We start from the raw sequence: 20703 nt of genomic DNA, 5'->3' as shown, positions 1-20703 counted from the left end.
GCATGGTTGTGACAAAATCTGTCCACAGACAGACATAAAAGCACCTGGCAAAGTACTCAAAGCTGCTTCTGTAGTTCATGCTACAATATGTGTCTGCAGGACCACATTTTGATATGATGACACATACACATGCAGACTCACAAGATGAAAACAATACCATCCATCGCAACATTGTTCTTGTAATTTGCCAATTAAAAATCATGCCCTTTTGCATGTATAAAAATGCTGAACAGGCCCAGTTAATTGAATCATGTTGAGAAGAAAAGATCTAAGTGACTTTTAAGGTGGCTCATTGGTGGGGCACAGATGGCAGCAGCTTCAGTCTCATAGACTGCACAACTTGTTAGTGTTTCAATAGTGATTTAAGTGGCATTTGCATTCAGTGAGAAAGACATCAGTAAAATTGGTCGAAAATAGGGTTAGAAATGCCTGTCATGCTCAAGCATCAGGGCAATATGTAAGGAAAGACAGAGGAGCAACTCTTCAGCAGGTGACTGAGAATGTCACTGCAAGACGTGATCAGACTGTGTCAGCAGGAGCTGTCACAGAACATAGAGAGGGTATAGTAGTATAGGAGTATAGTAGGTTACGGTGCATAAATCCTTCATGACATTGATGAATGCACATTTGAGAGTCCAGTGGTGCAAAAACAATAGGCACTGATCTAGAGAGATGTTGTACAAAGTAATACAGTCAGTATGGGCGTCACAGTTCTCCAAACCCAGGGTTTGATTTGGCTTTCCATTTAAACTTTAATTTCAGCACTGAAGTCTATGCCATTGTTAAACTGCAGAGCCTTGATTTGTAAAGATGATTATACCATTGGTTTTATGTCCTGGAAACTATGGTTGAGTGCTGATCTTGGTACTTTTAAGGGTACTGGTGGGACTACCAATTCACGTTAAATCAATCAGTACCAAATTTGGTTACCTGAGAGCGCACCTGGGTGAGAAAGCCAGATTCAGAAAGGAGGCGGATGCGCAGCAAAGTGCGTCAAAGCCAGGAAGCTGTCCGCTAAACTCTGCAAAGGCAACAGAGTTCTGCTTAGCCAGCAGGTTCAGAAAGAAGGTGGAAGCCCCACGAAGTGCCCTGCAGCCAGAGAGCCGGACACAAAGCTCCATCAGCTTCCCAATGAGCTGAACTGTTGCTGCAGCGCTGATAGTTTTGGTTTATCTGGTCTGTTTTCTTTTCTCTTTTGTTTTAGAGCCCAGTATCACTGCAGTTTGTGATTGTGTTTTTTAAATATGCATTTAATACACATATTTTCAGTTGCATCTAAACAGAGAGTGACAGAGACAAGCAGACACATACACACACACACACACACACACACACACACACACACACACACACACACACACACACAGACACAGACACAGACACAGACTTAGCAAGCGAACAGACAGATGCTTTATGTTATAAGAAAAGAGTGCAGGAGTAGATGTAATTGCTTGTTGACTGCTGCTTGTTAAAAAACTGCATTTTTCTATTTGCTTACAGAAGGAGTAAGGTACCGAAAAGGTACCACTGGGTACCAGCATCAAAGTCGAGGTACTGCCCCGGTACCCTTATTTTGGTCAAATGTAAACCATACCCAACCCTACTGACACATTTTCATAGTCTTCTATAAAAAGAGGCATGGCTTCACCGTGTCCGTATAATGTAACCGCCATATTTTTTTAGAATGTAATGTATGAGGGAATATTTTTTAGAAGAATGAACTTCCATCCCTCCAGCAGAGTTCAGACTTGTAGAAAGAATGCCAAAGTACATTAAAGTTGCTCTGGTGGCAAAATGTGGCCCAACACTTTTTAGGACACTTTATGATGATTTTTCCTTTTATCTGTCACCTGTACATACATATACAACCATAGGAAAGTACAAATTTTGCTTTAATTTTTCAGGCTGATGGACACACACACACACACACACACACACACACATACACACACAAAGTTACCTTGCATCATGTTCCTGTAGGCGTTGTCTGTGATGGAGTAGATGTGAGGCGGCACCTCATGACGTTTCTTGCCTTTATACATCTCGATGATCTTCTCAGAGTAGATTGGCAGCATCTTGTAGGGGTTCACCACCACACAGAACAGACCTGAGTACGTCTGTGAGGGAGGGAGACAATGTCGCCACATCAGAGTCGCAAGGTAACTTTACAGTGATCCTTTTAATCGGGTTTGTTAATGTGAAATACACTCTGCTTAATAGATTCCCTGATTTCTCCTGAAAGGCTGTCCTCTAATTTGTAACCTTAGGTGTAGAAGATAAATAATTCAGAGTTTAGTTTAGTTTATATTAGTATTATATGCTGTAGATAACCTTTTGGACTACTTTAAAAATGATGTGAGGCTCATCTTGTTTCTTCCTCTTACCTTTAAACATTCAACTTCTAATTAAAATGGATGGATAGGAAATCACATGGAGCAAGCTGGACTTGAGCGACATTGTAGTTCACAGTTGTTGCCCCTAGGCCACTGCAGGGCCCTGACGATTTCTGTAATATTTGAGTGCAGCTGGTTGAGGTTAGGACACTTTGGTATTGTGTCGAGTTGCAGATAAGGTTTGTTACAATTAATGACTTAAATGGAGTGCCATTTGAGTCAATATCAGATAAATAAGCTTATGAAATAATGAAATTAAGGTATGAAATAATTCCTGAAATAAATAAATGTGGCAATAAATACATAAATATTTTTTTTTAATTGAAAAGGGGCATTTTTCAGAGGACTACTTTTAATTTTAGTTTATTTCAAATAAAGTCTGAAGAGACGCCACATAAGTTTTCAGATGTCCCTGTGGGCCAGAGATGCAGTATTCATGTTCTCTATGACACAGACTTGCTTCAATCAGCCAATCCATGAATTCACTAGAGCTGAAACATTTCATTAATTAGTCGATTGACAATCTATTTCTAATTTAAGTCTTTTTTTTTTTTTACTTGTATTTGTATTATGTGAAACTGAATAATCAGAGATTTCGGAAAAAAGCTATTTTAAAATCTCACTTCAGTCTTTAAAGACATTTCGATGGGCATTTCCCATGATTTTCTGTTTTTCTATACAGCTGACAATTAATTAACCAAACTGGAGATTGCAGATTACAGTATAATGATAATAATTTAGTGATTAATACAATCTATATGAATCCACGCAATATGTGCACTCAAACTATAACAATATACATATGAACATCACGGTTTTTGTTGTATTTAAATAGCACAAACCCTGTTACTTTTTTAGAATTTAAATTTAGACAACTATGATGAATCGTTTATGTACTTTATGTCGTGGGACTCTGTATCATCCTCCAGAAGGTCACAGCTCATATTCAGAGTTCAGCATAGGAGCACTTTTTTTGGCTGCTCAGATACTGTCTGCTCATATATGGACTGGAGGGACTGCAGCTCTTAACTTCCAGTGATCTTCATGGCAGTCTGTATTAGATGCATCAGCATGGATTTTAATTTTACATCCAGTACCTTATTAGACTTTGTAAGACTTACTGAAAAAATAAAAACATAAGCTGTTAATCCTCCCAGTACATCCTGAGTCTATGTAGCGAGTGAGTGTCTGCACACAGTCCCTAAACAAGGACTTCTACACCTGGATGTGGAGTCAGTGTGAATTTAAAGGGGTTTAAGAGGAGAGTAGTGTGTTCCCTCTGGTCTGTGGTCACCTGCTCATCATAGCTCAAGTAGCTTCTTATTAGTCCTTGTATATAGGTTTACATGTAGATTTAAAAGTTAAAATTATTAAATTATAATATTTAAAAATTAAAATAGTGATTCATATCCTAAGTCTCCACCACATTCATCATACGATGTCAGTTTGATTTTCATTTAACCTTCATTGTTTTATATTTAATTTTCCAGAGCCTTTCATATGCAGACTTTTAGAGGGGAGAATACAAAGTTATCCTCAAACATGAAGTCTGAAATATACATTTTGTATTTGAAGTGGTGATGCTGAATTGAGGATTGTTTTTTTTTTTAAAACGGCACGTTTTCTTTTCGAAGGATAATAAAAGGAATCTTATTATCTTTAATAACTGTACATTATTTATTTTTTAAAGATTTATAGATTACTATTATTTTTTATGTATTGTTGATTTCTGTTTTATGTTATTTCTTGTAAATTTCCTCTGCTTTAATGTTTCACTTTCAACAATTAAATAAAATAATTTCTGCGAAAAAAAAGTGAGACAAACATTTAATTTTGAGGTGATGTTGCCTTTTGAAAAATACCACGTATACTTTCTACAATTTCCTGGTGAACCATGACTTCTACAATGCAATGTCTGACAATACTGAAACAACCAGATGATACTTTGATTTTACTTCTTGTGGAATTAGATGACCTTGTACCTGCACTTTAGGCTGTGCTTTATTTTTTGTTGTTTTTTTTAAATGGATTTGGAGGTTTTTAGTCAAAATATTATGATATTCGATTTTCTCCACATTGCCCAGCTCTCATTGTGATCCAATTGTTTAATTGTTGTGTGTGCGCTTATGCCTTGATGACTCTATTCTTTCTGAAAATGACATAAAGATATGTTTAAAAAAAAGACTAAATTAGGGGCTAGGGAATGCATTATGTGAGGTCCTCTCAAGTGTGTGTGTGTGTGTGTGTGTGTATGTGTGCATGCATGCATGTGTTGCTCACATAGATCAGACTGGAGAAGTATCTCTCTCGCAGGTTTTGGAGGACAGATGCCTCATTGAGGAAGGTGAGGGCGGCCATGTCCTCCACTTTGCTGAACTTCGGCGGGTTCATCTTCTGGATGTCATCTTTGTTGATCGTCACTTTCTGTCCGTTGGAGAGCTGCACCAGCACCTGTAGCCAGAAACACACTCCGTAATAAAGCTCTGTGTATTTCTGTGCTGAATTTTTCCATAACATCACCTACAAATTAAAACATGTCAAGCAGCTTGTTTCAGGTTCTGTATGTTTGCAATAAGTGGCGAGAGTTTACTTTATAGAGAAATTAATAGACAGAAAGCATCAAACAGATAAACCAACTTTGTAATAACAGATAAAAAATACTGAGTAACATAAAAACTCCTCAAACAAAAATCCAAACTCTGTCTAGAATAACTTTAAATTTTTAAAGCCATACTAAATGTTGCCTATTATTTTTTATTAATTTCAGTGGAGATAATTCAACCTTTAGTGTTACCGAACATTTAACCATTAAAGTGTTAAAAAACAGTAGGGGGATAAAAGCGTAAGTAAAAAGTCACATGACTACATTAGCATGCAGAGACAGCAGAGGAGCTGTTGTGACATCAGCAGTATATCCGTTACCTCATCACCCTTTTCCTCCTTTATGCTGGCCGCCTCGAAACCCTCCCTCTCCGACGGTATCCACACCATCTTCTTGGCTGCCCAATCAGCTTGCGCCACCCCGCTGTTACGGAAGTCATTGTCCAAGAAGAGGAACTTGCTGTCGTCGTCAGCCATGTTGGAAGTATCACTGTTAGTGGTTGAATCGATCTGAGGCGCGCAAGCGGCGGCAGGGTCCGAATCAGAGTTTATTGCTGGCGGTTCAGAGGCGGGCGGGCTGCCGGCTGGGGCGTCACTGGCAACTGGGTCAGCCTCTGGTGGGTGAACAGGAGTCGGGTTGACCTCTGACCTCGGTTTGACCTCTGGCTTGCTGACATTACAGATGGCAGAAATCAAACACTTAAAATGTGAACTACAACACAGTGAGTTCATTGATAGAAGAGTGAGTCCTCCACTAATGAGGCTGCAACAACAGGAGCAGCAAGACTGATGACAAGACTGCAGCAAATCACTGCTCCCTGCCAAGAAATAGTGCAACACAGAACTCCAAATTCTACTTTTTACACTTTTGTACACATTGAAGAAACAGGATAGATAGACAGTAAACTTTAGAGGAGATAAGCAAAATGGATGGCGCCAGGCTGGCTGTTCCACCAGTTTCAAGTCTTTATGCTAAGCTAGGCTAAAAGGCTGATGGATGTAGCTTCATATTTACCGTACAGACAGAAGAGTTGTATCAATCTGAACATCTAATCCTAATCAAAAAAGTCAAACTATTCCTTAGCGTCCCCCTTGAATTAATGCCTCATTAACTTACACTGTTTCAATGTTTTGTACTTCTCAAATCTTTTAAATCTGGGTGTTGGTGGCCTAAAGCTCTCTCTTTCTCTATCAGTGTTCCCTGGAAAATGTGGAATAGTTTTCGCTCTTTAATTCACTATATAAGTAAACCCAATGTCAGTAAAAGTCATAAATTACTAATCTGATCATGGGTTGCACTTTCTGCACGATTATCTCCCCAATTGTTGGCGATATTTTTTCAATTGATCATTTGTCAATATCATCCCCCTGTGTAATTTCCTAGATCCCAGGGTGACATATTCAAATGTTTCGTTTTATCCTGCCCAAAAACCCAAAACTATTCACTATATGTATGACAAAGAAAAGAATCACATTGTCTTATGAAATATGAAACCAACATTTTTTTTAGTAAAACAATATTAATTTTTGTATTATGAAAATATTGTTGAGATGGACTAATGATTAATCAACTAATTATCACAGCAGTTGTCAACTAAAGAATACTGGTATTAATCATATCTAACAACAAAAAGCAAAATCTTATAAAATGGAGGCCTGTGACCTTATGTGTATCAATTTAGGGGTTCTTGAAATTACATGAGCTCATGGCTGGGAGGTTGTTGGTTCAATTCCTGGACCTGGGTAGGGAAAGTGAAAAAGCAGCTCTTGCCAGTTCCACTTTGCCACCACTAGGGTGCCCTCCAGTAAGGCCCTTAACCCCAAACACTCCAGGAGCTGCTCAGGGTCATGCTGATCAGACTGTGGCTGTACTTGGCATCTTACAGGTGGGGAACTGTGTCAATGTGATGAAAAAGAGAAGCTCCCTTTCTGTGAAACCTCCCTGAATAAATAAGGTAAAAAACGTAAATAAAAAAACCTACTTTAATCATACTATTTTCACTATTCATCATTTTATACTTTCTTTTTTTACTTGATTAATAAGTTTATACCACTTCATGCTTTATGCACATGACTTTAAATTGCCTTGATGTGTTATACCAGTAAACCTGCCTTGACCTAACTTATTAACTCATTAAATAAGTCAACTATGAAAAGTTTGAGGGCCTGAAGTGCAAAAGAAACTGAGCTTAAAAAGAAATCTTTTATAAAAATTTTGATTTTTGGTTATTGATCTGAAGCATTTTCTGGAACATATTTAAGCATAACTAAGCAACAATAAAAGCCACAGTTTGGAGAAGAAAAAAAAATCTCCAGATACTATTTATCAAGAGTTTAAAAACCCAAACTATATTCTTCTATGGTTAATCAGATCAGGGAAACATACAGCAAGCAAACGACCCCAAACAACTCTCATTTTTGATCCAACACCAAAATAATTTGAAAATAAAGAGCAAAATAAGTGTAGCATCAAGAAGAGGACCACAATACATCAGTCACAGTTTCTTCAGTAATTGTGCAGATATTCAAACAGTCACACAGCTGGAATCATCACACACAAGAAAAATGAGCATCAATAAAATACATTAGCTCACATTTCCTATGACTCAAACTGCTGCCTTTGCATCCGACTGTCACTCAGATCATTTCCATTTGCTTTTAGTGACAGATTACTACAGATAATGGCCTCAGCACATTTCCCTAGGTTTGCAATGAGCTACTTACTCACTTATCCTTGTCTCTGCCTCTTCATGTAGGTCACAAGGCTGCTCTGACCTCCCATTGAACAGCAGGCAATAAAACATGAAAAGCAGCACACAGATAACCCCTGTAATCAAACAAGTGAGCTGCCATGCTGGAATGCCCATGTTTGGCTAACCCCTTTGCTCCTGGTAGCTTTGGTAGCCCAAAGAGGGATGCTAAGGACTTAGCAGACATACTACCTTATAAGGTGCAGCTCATGTGTCCAGCCAAGCTTACCGTTTACACCAAAATGGTGACATGTCACAGGTGCATCCATGTGTGGCTGTCAGCACACATGCAAAACAGAGCAGGTATGTGGGCAGGAATCAATATTCAGCATCTCCAACGGAGATTTATGTCATATTTGCTAAGAAATGTAATTCTTTAAGTCAATGTCAAACCACACTGATGATTAAACTACCATCCTGGAGCTTTTTTAAAGACCCTTTAACACTTGAAGAGATTCAGGATAGATGCAGAAGGCTGTTGGTTTTGAATTTAACTTGGTGTAGAGTATCCATTTACATTCTTCAATAGCAAATATTAACAAATATTACACTAAGAACTGACTTGAGAGCCAGAAATATTACTTTACATACTAATAGGCTATGTCTTAGGTTTTTTAAAGTTAATTTGCACTTTGAAGTTAATATTAATAGCACTGACCTAACTGAACGTGTAATTTCACCATAATTCCTTGCATTGAAGCAGTAACAGCCACCACATGTTCTTGTATTAAAGCTGTTTATATATATATATAAAAACATAAAATATATATAAAACAGTCTTTCTACTCACTGTGCAGCGCTTCAGTCCTCAATGCAGGATGGAGGCTCAACTCCAGGGAAATGAGAATATCATGTCAGGTGAATGAACTGATGATGATGATGATGTGGTCCTTCCTCCTTCCACGCTATTTAAACCAGCCCGCGATACCTGGGGGTGGAGCAGCAAGCGCGACCGGCCCTCCTTGCCAAAGTTGGCAGCAGCCACAAGTTACATCCATCTAGCCAATCAAAGCAAGAGGAGAGGACACAGACATAGATGGGTTCACTATTATTACCATAGACTGTATATCTTTATGTACAGTCTATGGTTATTACTTGTTTGTGTGATTATATTTGGATGCTAAGTTTACTCAAGTGTAAACTACAAACTTAAGTGTTGACATTTTGTGTTTTTCTTTGCCTACTTTTACTCTACTAAACTTTATATTTGACAACTTTAGTCACTCCTTAGTTACTGTTCACAGTAAGATTTAACATATTAACCTCACAAAGGGGTTACAATAGGCTACATTTCAATATACTGCAATACGTATCTTAGTATATTTCCCAAAAATATATCACGTAGTTAAAAGTAACTCTACACCAACAACCTACATGAATGTACCTGCAGGCTAATAATAATATAAAGCATGATAACATTATTATGGTAACATATGTCAGCCTGAAATACATCATCCAGTGGATTTACAATGGCCCTGGGCCAGTACCACTGAACTCTTAAAACATCCCACTCTCCAGGGCTGTTGCTTGAACTCATGGATGTTTAAAGATAACTTTTCAAATACAAACCGATAATATGTTTCCTTATTTCTTATTTCTCCGCTAAAATATCCTCAGAAATATAGGCTACTTTAATGCAGTGTTTGGCAGTATTACAAGTATATCTACAGGGGGCAGGTTCCATACTACTTGTTGTATTGTAAAAATGGAAGCTCAAAAAACAAAGTAAACAAGTAAACTGTAAAAGTAAGTACTTCTGATAAAATATAAACCGAGATTACTTAATGCATTGCTTGTTTGTCACCTAAAATGTTTTCAGAAATATATTTTAGCTTAGATTTTGACTGTAATTTGTGATAGTTTGTTACCAGCTGGTGGCCTTTCTATGGCGACCTTGCACTCTGGTAGTTGTAGGTTGTTGTTTTTTGTTGTTTTTTTTATCTCTAAGGAAAAGCAAACACAGTTTTTTCTTCATTTTCTCTGATCACACTGTACCAATATTGAAAATATTTGTGTATTTCTATTGCATAGACAGCCTAATTTCACGAAAAGACCACCTTTCCGGCAGTGTAGTACTTCTTTGAGGTAAATAAGGTACCAATTTTCTACTTTTATTTTGAAAAGTATAGGCGGTGGTTGTAACTTTTGTTCATACTGACTTGCCGTAGTTGTTTCGTTTCCTCGGTAACGATACCAAACAACGGTGCAAATCACTTGCTATTAGCTAGGTGAAAGTAGTCCTAATTTACTGTATAATTATTTTTCTTGCTAATAGTTTTGCTAATAGATTTCTTAGAGTAAAATGTCTGCCCAGCCTGAGCCTCCGGAGCAGGAGGACTTTGATAAATTCTTCACCGTGTTTGACGGCTCTTCTCCGGAGGATGTGTCCCACGCCCGGCAGCTGTGGCGCTCTCTGTCCCTCCTGCCGCCGCAGGAATCCCGGCTGGTGTCCGCAGACATCCGTCAGAGACTACCGGTGTCCCGGCCGCAGCGCAGCAGCAGCAGCGGTCCCAAATTGTCCGCCCCGGAGCCGCCGAGTGTCCATGCTCTCCGGCAGAGACGGGAGGAGAGGCAGCGGTACGTGGCCATGGCCGATCAGAGGAGGGAGATCCTGGCTCTGCTGAAGAGGCAGAGGGAGCAGAGGATCCAGAGGGAGCTGCTCTCCGTGGACTTTAAACCCAAGGTGAAGCTCGGCCGAGACAAAGTGGATGAAAAATCCCCAGAGTCTGAGATGGACGAGGAGCTGGTGAGGCAGCTACAGTAAAAACACCGCAATAAAGTGACAATGTTGATTCAAAAAGGTGGTGTAAAGGCTTTTTATAACAGTTAGACGCCACATAGCCTCACTATAATATGGACTGGAAATGTTCAACTACATAGCCTACTGTATTACCACTTGTTGCAATGTCTTCCATGTCAACACTCTTTTGATTAAAATTTGCTTATTAGTTCTAAACACAATGTTAAGGCTGATGGCAATAATTAGAACTCTAGATTATGGCACCAGATAAAAAAGCAGAGGATCACCAAAGTCAGTAATGCTTTTGGGCTATTTTAAAGGCCCTGACATGTAGTCATGTGTAAGTTGCCTGGAGCTATATAGCCTATGTAATGCTGTAAATGGGCTACAGGAAAAGCACAGGTGTACCTGATTATATCGAAGCAGCTGCATTCAATTTAGCTGAGCTGACTAACTCAACTAACTGACAGAACACACAATAGCCACGATCTAACCTATTTATACAGTCTATGGATTGAACTGAGCCACCAATAGTGAAATACAACAACAATAACAATTTGTTTTCACCTTTTCAAAATGTCTGCAATGAAAAATCAGAATCCTAATTAAAATCAGGTTTATTGCCGAGTAGGTTTCCACCTACAATGAATTTGTCTCTGTGTTTTGGCGCATAACAATTGTCTATAAACATAGAAAGAATCAAGTCAAAAATCATTTAAAAAAGAAAAGATGAAGACATAGAGTCTTTCATGAGATGTCACCCAATTCTGTATGATTAACAGGATAATGATAGTATACAATTACAAGTTAACCACCAAAATACACATAGTGACATAAATGAAAGCACCTGCATGAGTCCTGTACAAAGGCTTCCATACATACATACATTTTTTTTTTGCCATGCTTTTGGTGTCTGTTGGTTTATTTCCAGCTTCTTTATTGGGAATTTGCTGCTTTCGTTTGAGTCAAGACATCTGAAGACGAGTCACCTTGGGCTCTGAGAAATTTTTATCTTTACTTTTTGAGACAAAACAATACACTGCAAAAAGGAGAGTAGGAAATATTAAGATCATATGCACTACATACTTATATTTCTCATATTTAGACTGGAATGCAGTTAAAGGAGCTGTGTGTACGTTTTGGGAGAATAGTGGCATCTACTGGTGAGGACTGGAGATTTTTCCAACTTTAAGTTCCTTTAGTGTTTATCGTTGAGGTGATTTTTAAGTGGAAATATCTGCAGAGGTTTTCTTTCCAAAATGAATGGATCGGGTGATTAAACAGGTAAAAACACTGAATAAAGCAGTTTTACCTTACAAATCAGTGTTTCTCAGATGCTGTTTTTGGCATGTCGGAGATGGCCTGCTAATCTGTGTTCACCTTTATTCTCTGATAACCTAAGACATTCAGGAGGTCGTTACTGTGAGCCAATTTATCCATAGAGGTTTCTTCCTCTCCAAAACAAACTGACCCGCTGATTTAAATTAGTAAAACAAAAAAGCAGTTCCATGATTAAAAAAAAAGAAATCAGTGTTTTTTCTCGTAATCTCATTGTGGAGGGGCTGCTAACTATGGTGGGCAATGCAAAAACACTAATGGCCCTAACTAGAGTGTTTGGTTTGTCCATTCTGGGTATCTGTACATACATGACGGTGCACAGCGATCTCCATAAATGTGGACCTGCTCCCTATGTAGATAAATATCTCATTCTAAGGCAATAAAAACACATGGTTCTTAACCCTGTATGGTACAATGTTGCCTCTAGGCAACATATCCATTTTTGGCCTTTTACACTCACATAATACATCCCCAGTTATGATGCAAAACTTTTAAAAAAGAGGTAGGACCATAAGGAACCAATAGCGGTGTTTAAATTTGTCACATTACTCTCTGGAGGCCATGCTGATCCCTCTCTGCAGGCTTTCTCATAAGGATCAGGTAAGCGATTTCTCTCCACAAAAATTGTCTGAAAGTGTCATTTCTTGGCCTTTTTCAGTCTGGAAAAAAATGATTCACAATAATATATGAGTAAAACTTTATTTGCTAATTAACTATTAGAAACTTGTTAAAATGCAAATGTTGCCTTAAGGCAACAATGTACCATTATGGATTCACCATGACATTTTGGTATTGTGTATTTAAGTATACATATATACGGTTCAAAAGCATACCAGTCATCATAATTTTCCATCGTTACAATTTAACATATATCAATTTGATGTTGGTTGTGTCAGGAAGGACACAGGAGACTTGACAAATCAACATGTTCTCACTCTGAACTCATCACGCTCCGAAACTTATGAAGTTTCAGATATCCTGCGTCAGCTGTATACGCACTGGGATGAGGCAATGCACCCCAAAAAGTTTCCCAAAAAATGTTTTCTTGAAAATTTATTTAGATTATGTTTATTTGGTCTATTTTATGACAAAAAACCCTACTCCAAACATTTTTTTCCCCAACTGGCATCACAGTATGTACCATGGAGGGGTGATTATGCCCTGAAGAAAACATACTTATTTTATTGTATTCTATTTTTGCCAATATATCAGCCTAAATCCTACACACTTGACCTTCAACTCTCATCATGTTTATATATACAGTCTTTTAATTACAATAATAGGTTTTGGCTGCAAGCCACATATTTTAGATTTAAATCGAGTATTTCTACCTGCCTTTTTTAGCATGACTGCACTATGATTCCAAGAATTATCAGATTGTAATTTATGTCTTTAACTCTTCCTGGTGTCAGCTGGAGACAGTACACAGTAGTTTGCCTCAAACGGCGTTGCATAACGTGAAGCGAAGCCTGTGTGGATATTCAAATTCCAAATATCCAGTGGAGACGGCCCAACCATAATAGGATAAGAAGAGACCTGCTGACTGTTGACTTTAGCTAATTTGGTTAAAGTTTTCAAAGCACAAAGAGCACACAGAAGCCCGCCGTCTATAAACGCTCTTTAACCTCTCAAACCCCCAGTATCAGTCTAATTCACCCTTAAGTAGCTTTAGAGTGATCCTCCACCTTAAATCCATCCATGTTAAGTATCAACAATCCGTTTTCGTGCCGGCTGTAATAACTTTAGTCCTCGTTGATGAAGGACAGCATGCAATTATCTCAGTTACAATGGATTGGTGACAGGTTTTCATGGGAACAGGGGTATACTTAGTGATATTCTGACAGAAACATGACGGTATGGAACATAATGGCAATATGGACAGGCAGAAAAGTGCGTAACAGCCTAAGAAACTTTTTCCATTCATCCTTTAATGCCAAATTTGTAATCGGAATATGTATGAACAGGTCACTGTTGATTGAAATCCATAATAATAATTTGAGATTAAGCATCAAAACGTCCACAGAAACTTCTTAAATTGTTTTCAATTTATTAACCCTTTAAAACCTGGAGCAACATCACTTTTCTTGTGCTGCTTTCAGATACTTTTCACAAGTATTTTCACCTCTGAACCTTGAAACTGCAAATGTGGACCTGCTGGTGGTGCTTGAGGAAAAAATATTGAGGTACTTCAGCGTAGACTGTCCGCTGAAGTTGTGGACTGACACTGTCATTTAGTCTTTACAGTACGACCAATAATGCGTCATTCTTAACCCTTGTGATGTCTTAACTTTCTGTACACACCACTAAGGGTAAAAAGATGACCCACCTCCACTTAACCCTTAAAATAAAGCAGCTTGATTGAATTTTAGACACCACATCTATTTTGCATGAATAAACAACCTTATTCATCACAAACACAGGAAAAATTCTAGGTTTTCTCTCTTCAAGTGCAGAAAGAATGCATCATAATTGTTTTATTTATTAAAGTACAGGTTTATTATTATTATTATTATTATTGTTATTATTATTATTATTATTATTATTATTATTATTGCTAAAGGTATTGCATAGGTGTAAATATAATTTTTAGCAAGATATATCACTTGTGTTGCCTGAAAAAGTAGAAGAAATGTGCATAAAGTAGTTTTGAATGCATTTAAAAAAAAAAAAAAGAATAGAGAAACAGTAACAGTCTTTAGCAGCATAGTACATTATACTGTAAAATGAGGACAGTTTGCACATTTGTGTGTGTGTGTGCGTGTGGTTTTTGTGGTATCAGAAATGACCCCTAAGATTTTTGCCCAGTAGATGTAGCCTACAGCTACGATATAAGGATATAAGGAAGATATTTACAAAGGCAATGTTTCATTTTTTCTCATGTTGGGGTCATTCTAGGAAAGGTCATTGAATTTCAAGTTGACAAAAGATCATTAAAAGGGTTTTTCTATGCTGTTAAACATCGTGGCGGGTCATTTTTGACCCTTAAGACAACATAAGGGTTAAGATCGTGATACCCTTGAGACCAATAAATATACTGGTCTAGTGCACATACTGGTCTATTTTTTATCATGCCTAGTCTGTGCTGAAGGTTAGTGTAATGATAAGAATTTGCCATAGGATGTCAGTAAAAGCTCAATCTCGGATTCCACTATATCTACAAAAACCTCAGGGTGTGTGTGAATAGATGCCTCGAAGATTGAAACTTTATTCCACAAATAAAAAGGTAAATTCGACTTGTTTACCCTCCAATACATCTGGGGGCTATTAGTGCTCCTGAGTTGAACCCAGACACCCAAATAATTCAGCGTGAAATCCAGAAGCTCTCAGGCTTTGTTGGTGTCTGATATCTCAGCCCAGCAGTCTCTTTTCTCAGGGGTGAAAACAGATCGCTGTAATATCTGTACGCCAGCTGTTGCTCGCTCAGTTTGCTGCACTTCATCACCGCTCATATGAGGGACGGGAGCGCTGGGGGAGTATTATGGTCAGCAGGAACTGATGTTCCTGATATTTAACTGACATTTCATCCAGAGCCTCGGGAGACTTTATGGTCTGATACAGAGCTGATCAGATGAATGTTCAGCTGCACGTTGGCAACATGTTGCTGAAAGTCCGGCAATATCTCTTCTCTGTCGACCTCTCTGATGAAAGAGTTTTTAAAAAATAAATCAGGGTTTCATTAATTCGTAAAAACTTTATAAACAGCATTTGCAGACAAGTCAGATGTTGAACTCCATATAAATATTGTCTGATGTTTTGGATCAATGATGTTTTCTATTCTCTTTTATGTGTGTATGTTGGATGAATGCATGCAATCTGAAATTCTCACTCAATAAAATATACAATGACATAATAATCAAGCTAGTGTTATTTTATATATTTTTTATAGTTAAAAAATCTCATGTGCAGATCCAAACCAGCAAAGTGTTAATCCATCTTGCAATACTTTTACTTTCCTATGTGTGGTTCTCAGCTCTAAGCCCACTGGTTCCTGCAGAATATTTAAATCTTTAAAAACACTGTTCAAATATATTTCATTTTTTTAAATTAAAAAAACAAGTTCAGATGACTTCCTGAAACAGCTGGTCACTGTAGTTTTTATCAAACAAACAGGAGGAAATATTGTGTTTGTTGGGAACTATATTCAGTAGTGGATTCATCCACAGTAGGTGCTCTGGTGAGCATTTGGGGCACAGGATGGTGTGTGCAGGGTCGAGTCGAAATGCAGTGTATTTCACCCAGTACAATAGTGTTACTTATTGGTGTTTTTTAAAGTTCCTCTCCTGGCTCCTCTCTCCTCTCCTGACCTACCTTAAAATGTCTAAGGTGTAACTTTACGCCTTTATCTTATTTAGTATGTGCTCATATATGAATATGCATATAAGATCTGATATGTAGCTACACCAGGTTTCTCATCTGATATCTCTTATTTTGCAGATTGACAAGACTGGTTCTAGATGTGATGTATGAGACATATGAAGTCACTGATGCACTGCAGGCAGAAATGCTCAAATATGTTGTTGACTGCTTATTTTGCTCATGACATGTCTTGTACAGTAGCATGTAAAAACTAAAGATCATCTTGCAATGGGATGACACAGCCAATTCTCATGCCAAACTTTTTCATATTTGTCAGTGATGTCAGTGGTGGAATGATACACACCTGGAGTGTCAGTTTTAGAGGCAGTGGGCAGCAACACAACTCTTCAAATTCAGCCACATTTTGTAGTCAGCATCAGATACCCTTCACGGTGGTATGATACGCACCAGACAACGGCAGTAATGCCACCAGCAACTACTGTAATATAAGAGTGGGCAAGTCCGTATAGGACAGGCAGGAAGTGTGGCTGATGGGTCAAACAAACTCTGGACTTTCACTGCAGAGCCCAATGTTCACTTCAACTGCTTAACCTGATAAACCAATTCCTATGTAGTTTTAACAAAAATGCATTCTAAAAATTTTTTTTCTAAAAACTCAGTTAAAATTTGTACTATATTTGGATGGGAACCTATAGAATATGGGCTGAAAGCGTTTAAAACAGTCATTGTGTAACAATTTAGTACGAAACTGGGGCTCAGATGCAGAGAAAAGCACCACACACAGTTTGTCAATTCCAAATCTCTTTTTAGGAGATCAGGGGTCATACACGTGTGGGTGGTTAGAAATATTCATTCAATGAAGTCACACAAGAAACAAAGTCAATAAATCCAAGTAGAATCAAAAACCAGGTTGGCAAACACGAGGAAAAGGCTGGAGAGCATGAAAACATGATGACCACAATGAGTCTGACAACTGAATGGAGGAAAAACAAGGGCTGATTACTAACTATGCACAGGTGAGTGAAACAAGACAGGTGAAACACACGTGGTGATCAAAAAAGGCGGGAAAACTCTGGAAGTACAACTAAACACAATGAGAACACATTTCAAAATAAAACAGGATGTGGACACAAACACATGAACAGAAACTTGACAGAAAATCACACTGGCTGTTACATAAAAGGCAATGATCCATACATCTACATAAACACTACGCCGCTTTGCACACAGTAGTTGTAATTTTTTATTCTGTCTAAATTATTTGTAGTAGGTATTTATTCTGTTTTTAGGAATACATGCTGTATGTCTACTGCCTGAGGCTGTTTTGCACTGTATGTTGAGCCACGTCTGAGATGATTTTCTATCATGACAGACAATAAAATTTTATAAATCTGAATCTGCCTCCACATAGCCTTTGCAACAAAACAATTTGCAAACAAATGAGTTGCATTAAAAAATCTGTTGCATTTGCAGATGCCCATGATGAACAATAAATGCTGATCAGTGAATGTTGTAGAAATTTATTAACTCAGCTACTTTTTTTTTAAATCAAATCACTCTTGACTTTATTATGTGATGAACATTAGCAGTGGGGGTATCAGTGTATTTGTTCTATGATCACTTGTTTCTGGCATCTTCACCCCTCAGGGACATGCAGAGAACAATAAGGACCAGGCGGGAAACAGGAAAAAGAACAACCCTGTTGATCACAAACCCTTGATTCCTAAACAAACCCTTGATTCCCACCACAGCAATGGGGCTGTAATTAAAATGGATGGTGTGTGTGAGAGTGTGTGTGTGTGTTTGTGTGTGTGTGCGTGTGTGTGTGTTTTGGTGTAACAGTGCTAGCTGTTACTCTGTATATATGATGGTGTGGCAGCTGGTCTTCCAACTGACACTGAAGGGAAAAAAACACATTTGCTGTTATTTATTTTGTTTTTTATAAAGTAAACTCTTGCATATAGTTGTGCGTATCCAATAGACACAAACAAACACATACAAACACACCAATCAGGTATTCAGACCGCCATCTGAGAGACTCCACACAATCAGCTGGTTTTGTTTAGAAATGACAATCAGGCAGTCAGAAGAAACACACACATCTGCACTTCCATACTTGTGAGGACCCTGATTTACATGATGCATTAACTTTCCCTTTATCTTGAGGAAATAAGGACAAAATGTTACCCCCCCCAAAAAAAAAAAGTCCTCACTGTCAAGGTCTAAAGCTCAAATTGGTCCTAAACAAAGGTGGAAGGACAAGAACACACACAAACACAACCACAAGGCTGACAATCAGTCCCTTTTGTGTGCGCTCAATTGATTTATTTGGCTGTGAAGGGAGTGAGTGTTATTTGTTAATGTCACAGACAGAAGACTCTGATTAACAAACTGCCACTTCTCTCCACTTACACACAGTTGAAGAAAATTTCGTAAAAGCACGTAAACACTTCAGTGCCATCAGTGGCTGCAAAATATTTCATTTTAAATTCTAGCTGATGTTGAAAGGAATACGCCACCCACAAAATGATCATTTGTATATCAGTTATTCAACATTACCTTGACTCCATAAAGAAAACTTTGTTTTTTTGCACGCCTCCTTGGTGAGCAAAGAATCCAAAATGGAGAAAATTCTTGATAAATTGAAGGAAATGGGAACCACGTTAACCAACAACAAAACTATATCAAAACATTTGTTATCAATCTCTCAAACAATTTGTGCAACATAATTCAAATCTTATGTATTCAGCCGTATGCTCAGTCAATTGCTCTCAGTCCTTTGGCATCAGGTGGTCACTGGCCTTCAGCGTCTGATTCCGATGCACTAGGCACCATTCAGCGTCTATGAGAGACACACTGGACTTTCAACTAACCCTGATGTGAACTAATCTGCAGAAATGACGCAGTAAAAACACGAAAGTCTGAACAGATGGGTCAAGCAAACACAGGACTTTCACCCAGGGGGATGCTGTTTGGGTCCTGTATGAAATGTTGTATCTTTTTGTGTTACCCAGATGATGTCACATCACATGTGTCAGGTAACATAGTTGTTATCTTATGTCACATCACATGTGTCAGGTAACATAGTTGTTATCTTACTTAAGTTACATAACAAATGTAGTTATTTTATCCCAAACCATGATTTTTATTTATTTATTTTTAAAAACTTCTAATTTTGCTGCCTTAACATATTAATAGTAATTTTGGTGACAAAGCCTGGGTGAACATGGAGGTTTATTTTGAAAAGACATAATGTGTAACGAGAAAAAAAGTGACATGCTGTCCGTAAACATCCAAAACTGACACTAAAAGGGGTACCAAGAGTGTTATAGATTAAAACAGAGGGCCACTGACTTGGTAGTGAGAACATGTTGACTCAGTACTTCCAAACGTGCATTTTCACTTAAACATTACTATTTAAGACACTTCTGCATACGCCTGGACAAGCATGTGCATTTGAATTACTCACCCTCACCACAGGCTACCTTTCGGTGCTGCAGACTGTTTATGCTGAAGTGTTTTTAAAAGTAAGGTTTTAGTGAAATGCATGCGTTTGGGAGGTACTGAGCATAGAGCTGTATAAATATGTCTTGGAGTGTATGCTGCATGAGCTGAGAGTTTATAGGCACATGTTTGATATAGCTGTTGTTAAACATGGACCTAATTTACTTCAATTCACCAAGAAATTTCTCCATTTCTGGATTTTAGTTCACCATGGAGGATGCAAGAAAAACAAAGTTTTCTTCATTCAGTTCAATGTAACTCTGGATAAGTAATTGATATACAAATTATCATTTTGTGGGTGAACTATTGCTTTAAGACCTGAAAAGGAAATAATGTGTAACACAAACCAATACAGCTTATTTGGAAAAAAAAAGAATTGTTCATTAAATATAACTTACTTCTGTCTTTGTGAAACTTTAATTGTCCAGCTTTCATCCCATCCTCATTACCTACTGGTCCCAACTGCCAAACAGGAAGTGAAAGCATCCAATGGGCTTTTCTGTAGAGTGAATGCAGACTGTACCATGTTAACAAGTATACAGAGAGGGGTTTTCTGTTAGGACATTTAGAACTTTGATTTAGATATTGTTTTGTTGTTGGAGTTGAAGATGCTTCATCTGTCAGCTTTTAAAGCTCTAGTGGCCCAGCTACATATTTGCAGCTTTAAAAACAGCTTTTATTTGTCTGAATCCTATTCTGTCAAGTTTTTTGGATACTGACTTTATGCATTTTCTCTTTTTGACCTTTAATGCTCGTCTGCGTTTAAATAATACAACACTTAGAGCATCAAAGGGCCACTCCCTGATGCAACCTCACAGTAATAGTCCAGTTAAGAAGCTGCTAAGATCTCTGAAGAGTCCAGACTGTTGGCCAGGGAGGCACTGTTGGTCAACTTTTGGGGTTGAGGCCATCTGTTGGGTGACTGGATAGGCAGATGGGGTCATTTGACAAATTTTGAGATGTTTGTTTAATGTATTTTTGATTAAAGAATATTGACTTATATAGTGGATTCAAGCATCTAAGCATGTAAAGGCATGACCATTATCAGTAAAATACTCAC

General features: G+C 38.0%; 2 protein-coding genes across 4 annotated transcripts in view; one reads left to right on the top strand and one right to left on the bottom strand.

Moving 5' to 3' along the window:
* The window catches only part of LOC121956126 (uncharacterized), a 36168-nt gene extending 27453 nt beyond the window's left edge, over nt 1-8715 (bottom strand). For 2 of the 3 annotated variants that reach the window (XM_088069539.1, XM_088069540.1), the window contains exons 1-4: nt 8535-8714; nt 5316-5664; nt 4674-4844; nt 1961-2117 (exon numbers count right to left, since the gene is read on the bottom strand). In XM_088069539.1, coding sequence (XP_087925665.1) covers nt 1961-2117; nt 4674-4844; nt 5316-5471 — 484 coding nt within the window. In that variant the 5' untranslated portion in view covers nt 5472-5664; nt 8535-8714. Of the gene's footprint in view, nt 1-1960; nt 2118-4673; nt 4845-5315; nt 5665-8534 lie in introns of all 3 variants that reach the window. The other variant, XM_088069541.1, reaches the window with a different exon arrangement.
* Nucleotides 8716-9862: 1147 nt separating this feature from the next.
* On the top strand, nt 9863-11762 carry hoatz (HOATZ cilia and flagella associated protein). The gene has a single exon (XM_088069542.1). It carries the CDS (start codon nt 10047-10049, stop codon nt 10506-10508), a length of 462 nt encoding a protein of 153 aa, XP_087925668.1. The 5' UTR covers nt 9863-10046; the 3' UTR covers nt 10509-11762.
* Nucleotides 11763-20703: the final 8941 nt, after the last annotated feature.

Source organism: Plectropomus leopardus, chromosome 18, assembly GCF_026936395.1.
Source record: "Plectropomus leopardus strain MGB_pleo_1.0 chromosome 18, ASM2693639v1, whole genome shotgun sequence".
Taxonomy (NCBI): domain Eukaryota; kingdom Metazoa; phylum Chordata; class Actinopteri; order Perciformes; family Serranidae; genus Plectropomus; species Plectropomus leopardus.
This window is presented reverse-complemented; position numbering and strand designations above follow the sequence as displayed.

Excerpts from the sequence above, each read along its gene's own strand:
- hoatz (XM_088069542.1), top strand. The coding sequence starts at position 10,047 with ATGTCTGCCCAGCCTGAGCCTCCGGAGCAGGAGGACTTTGATAAATTC.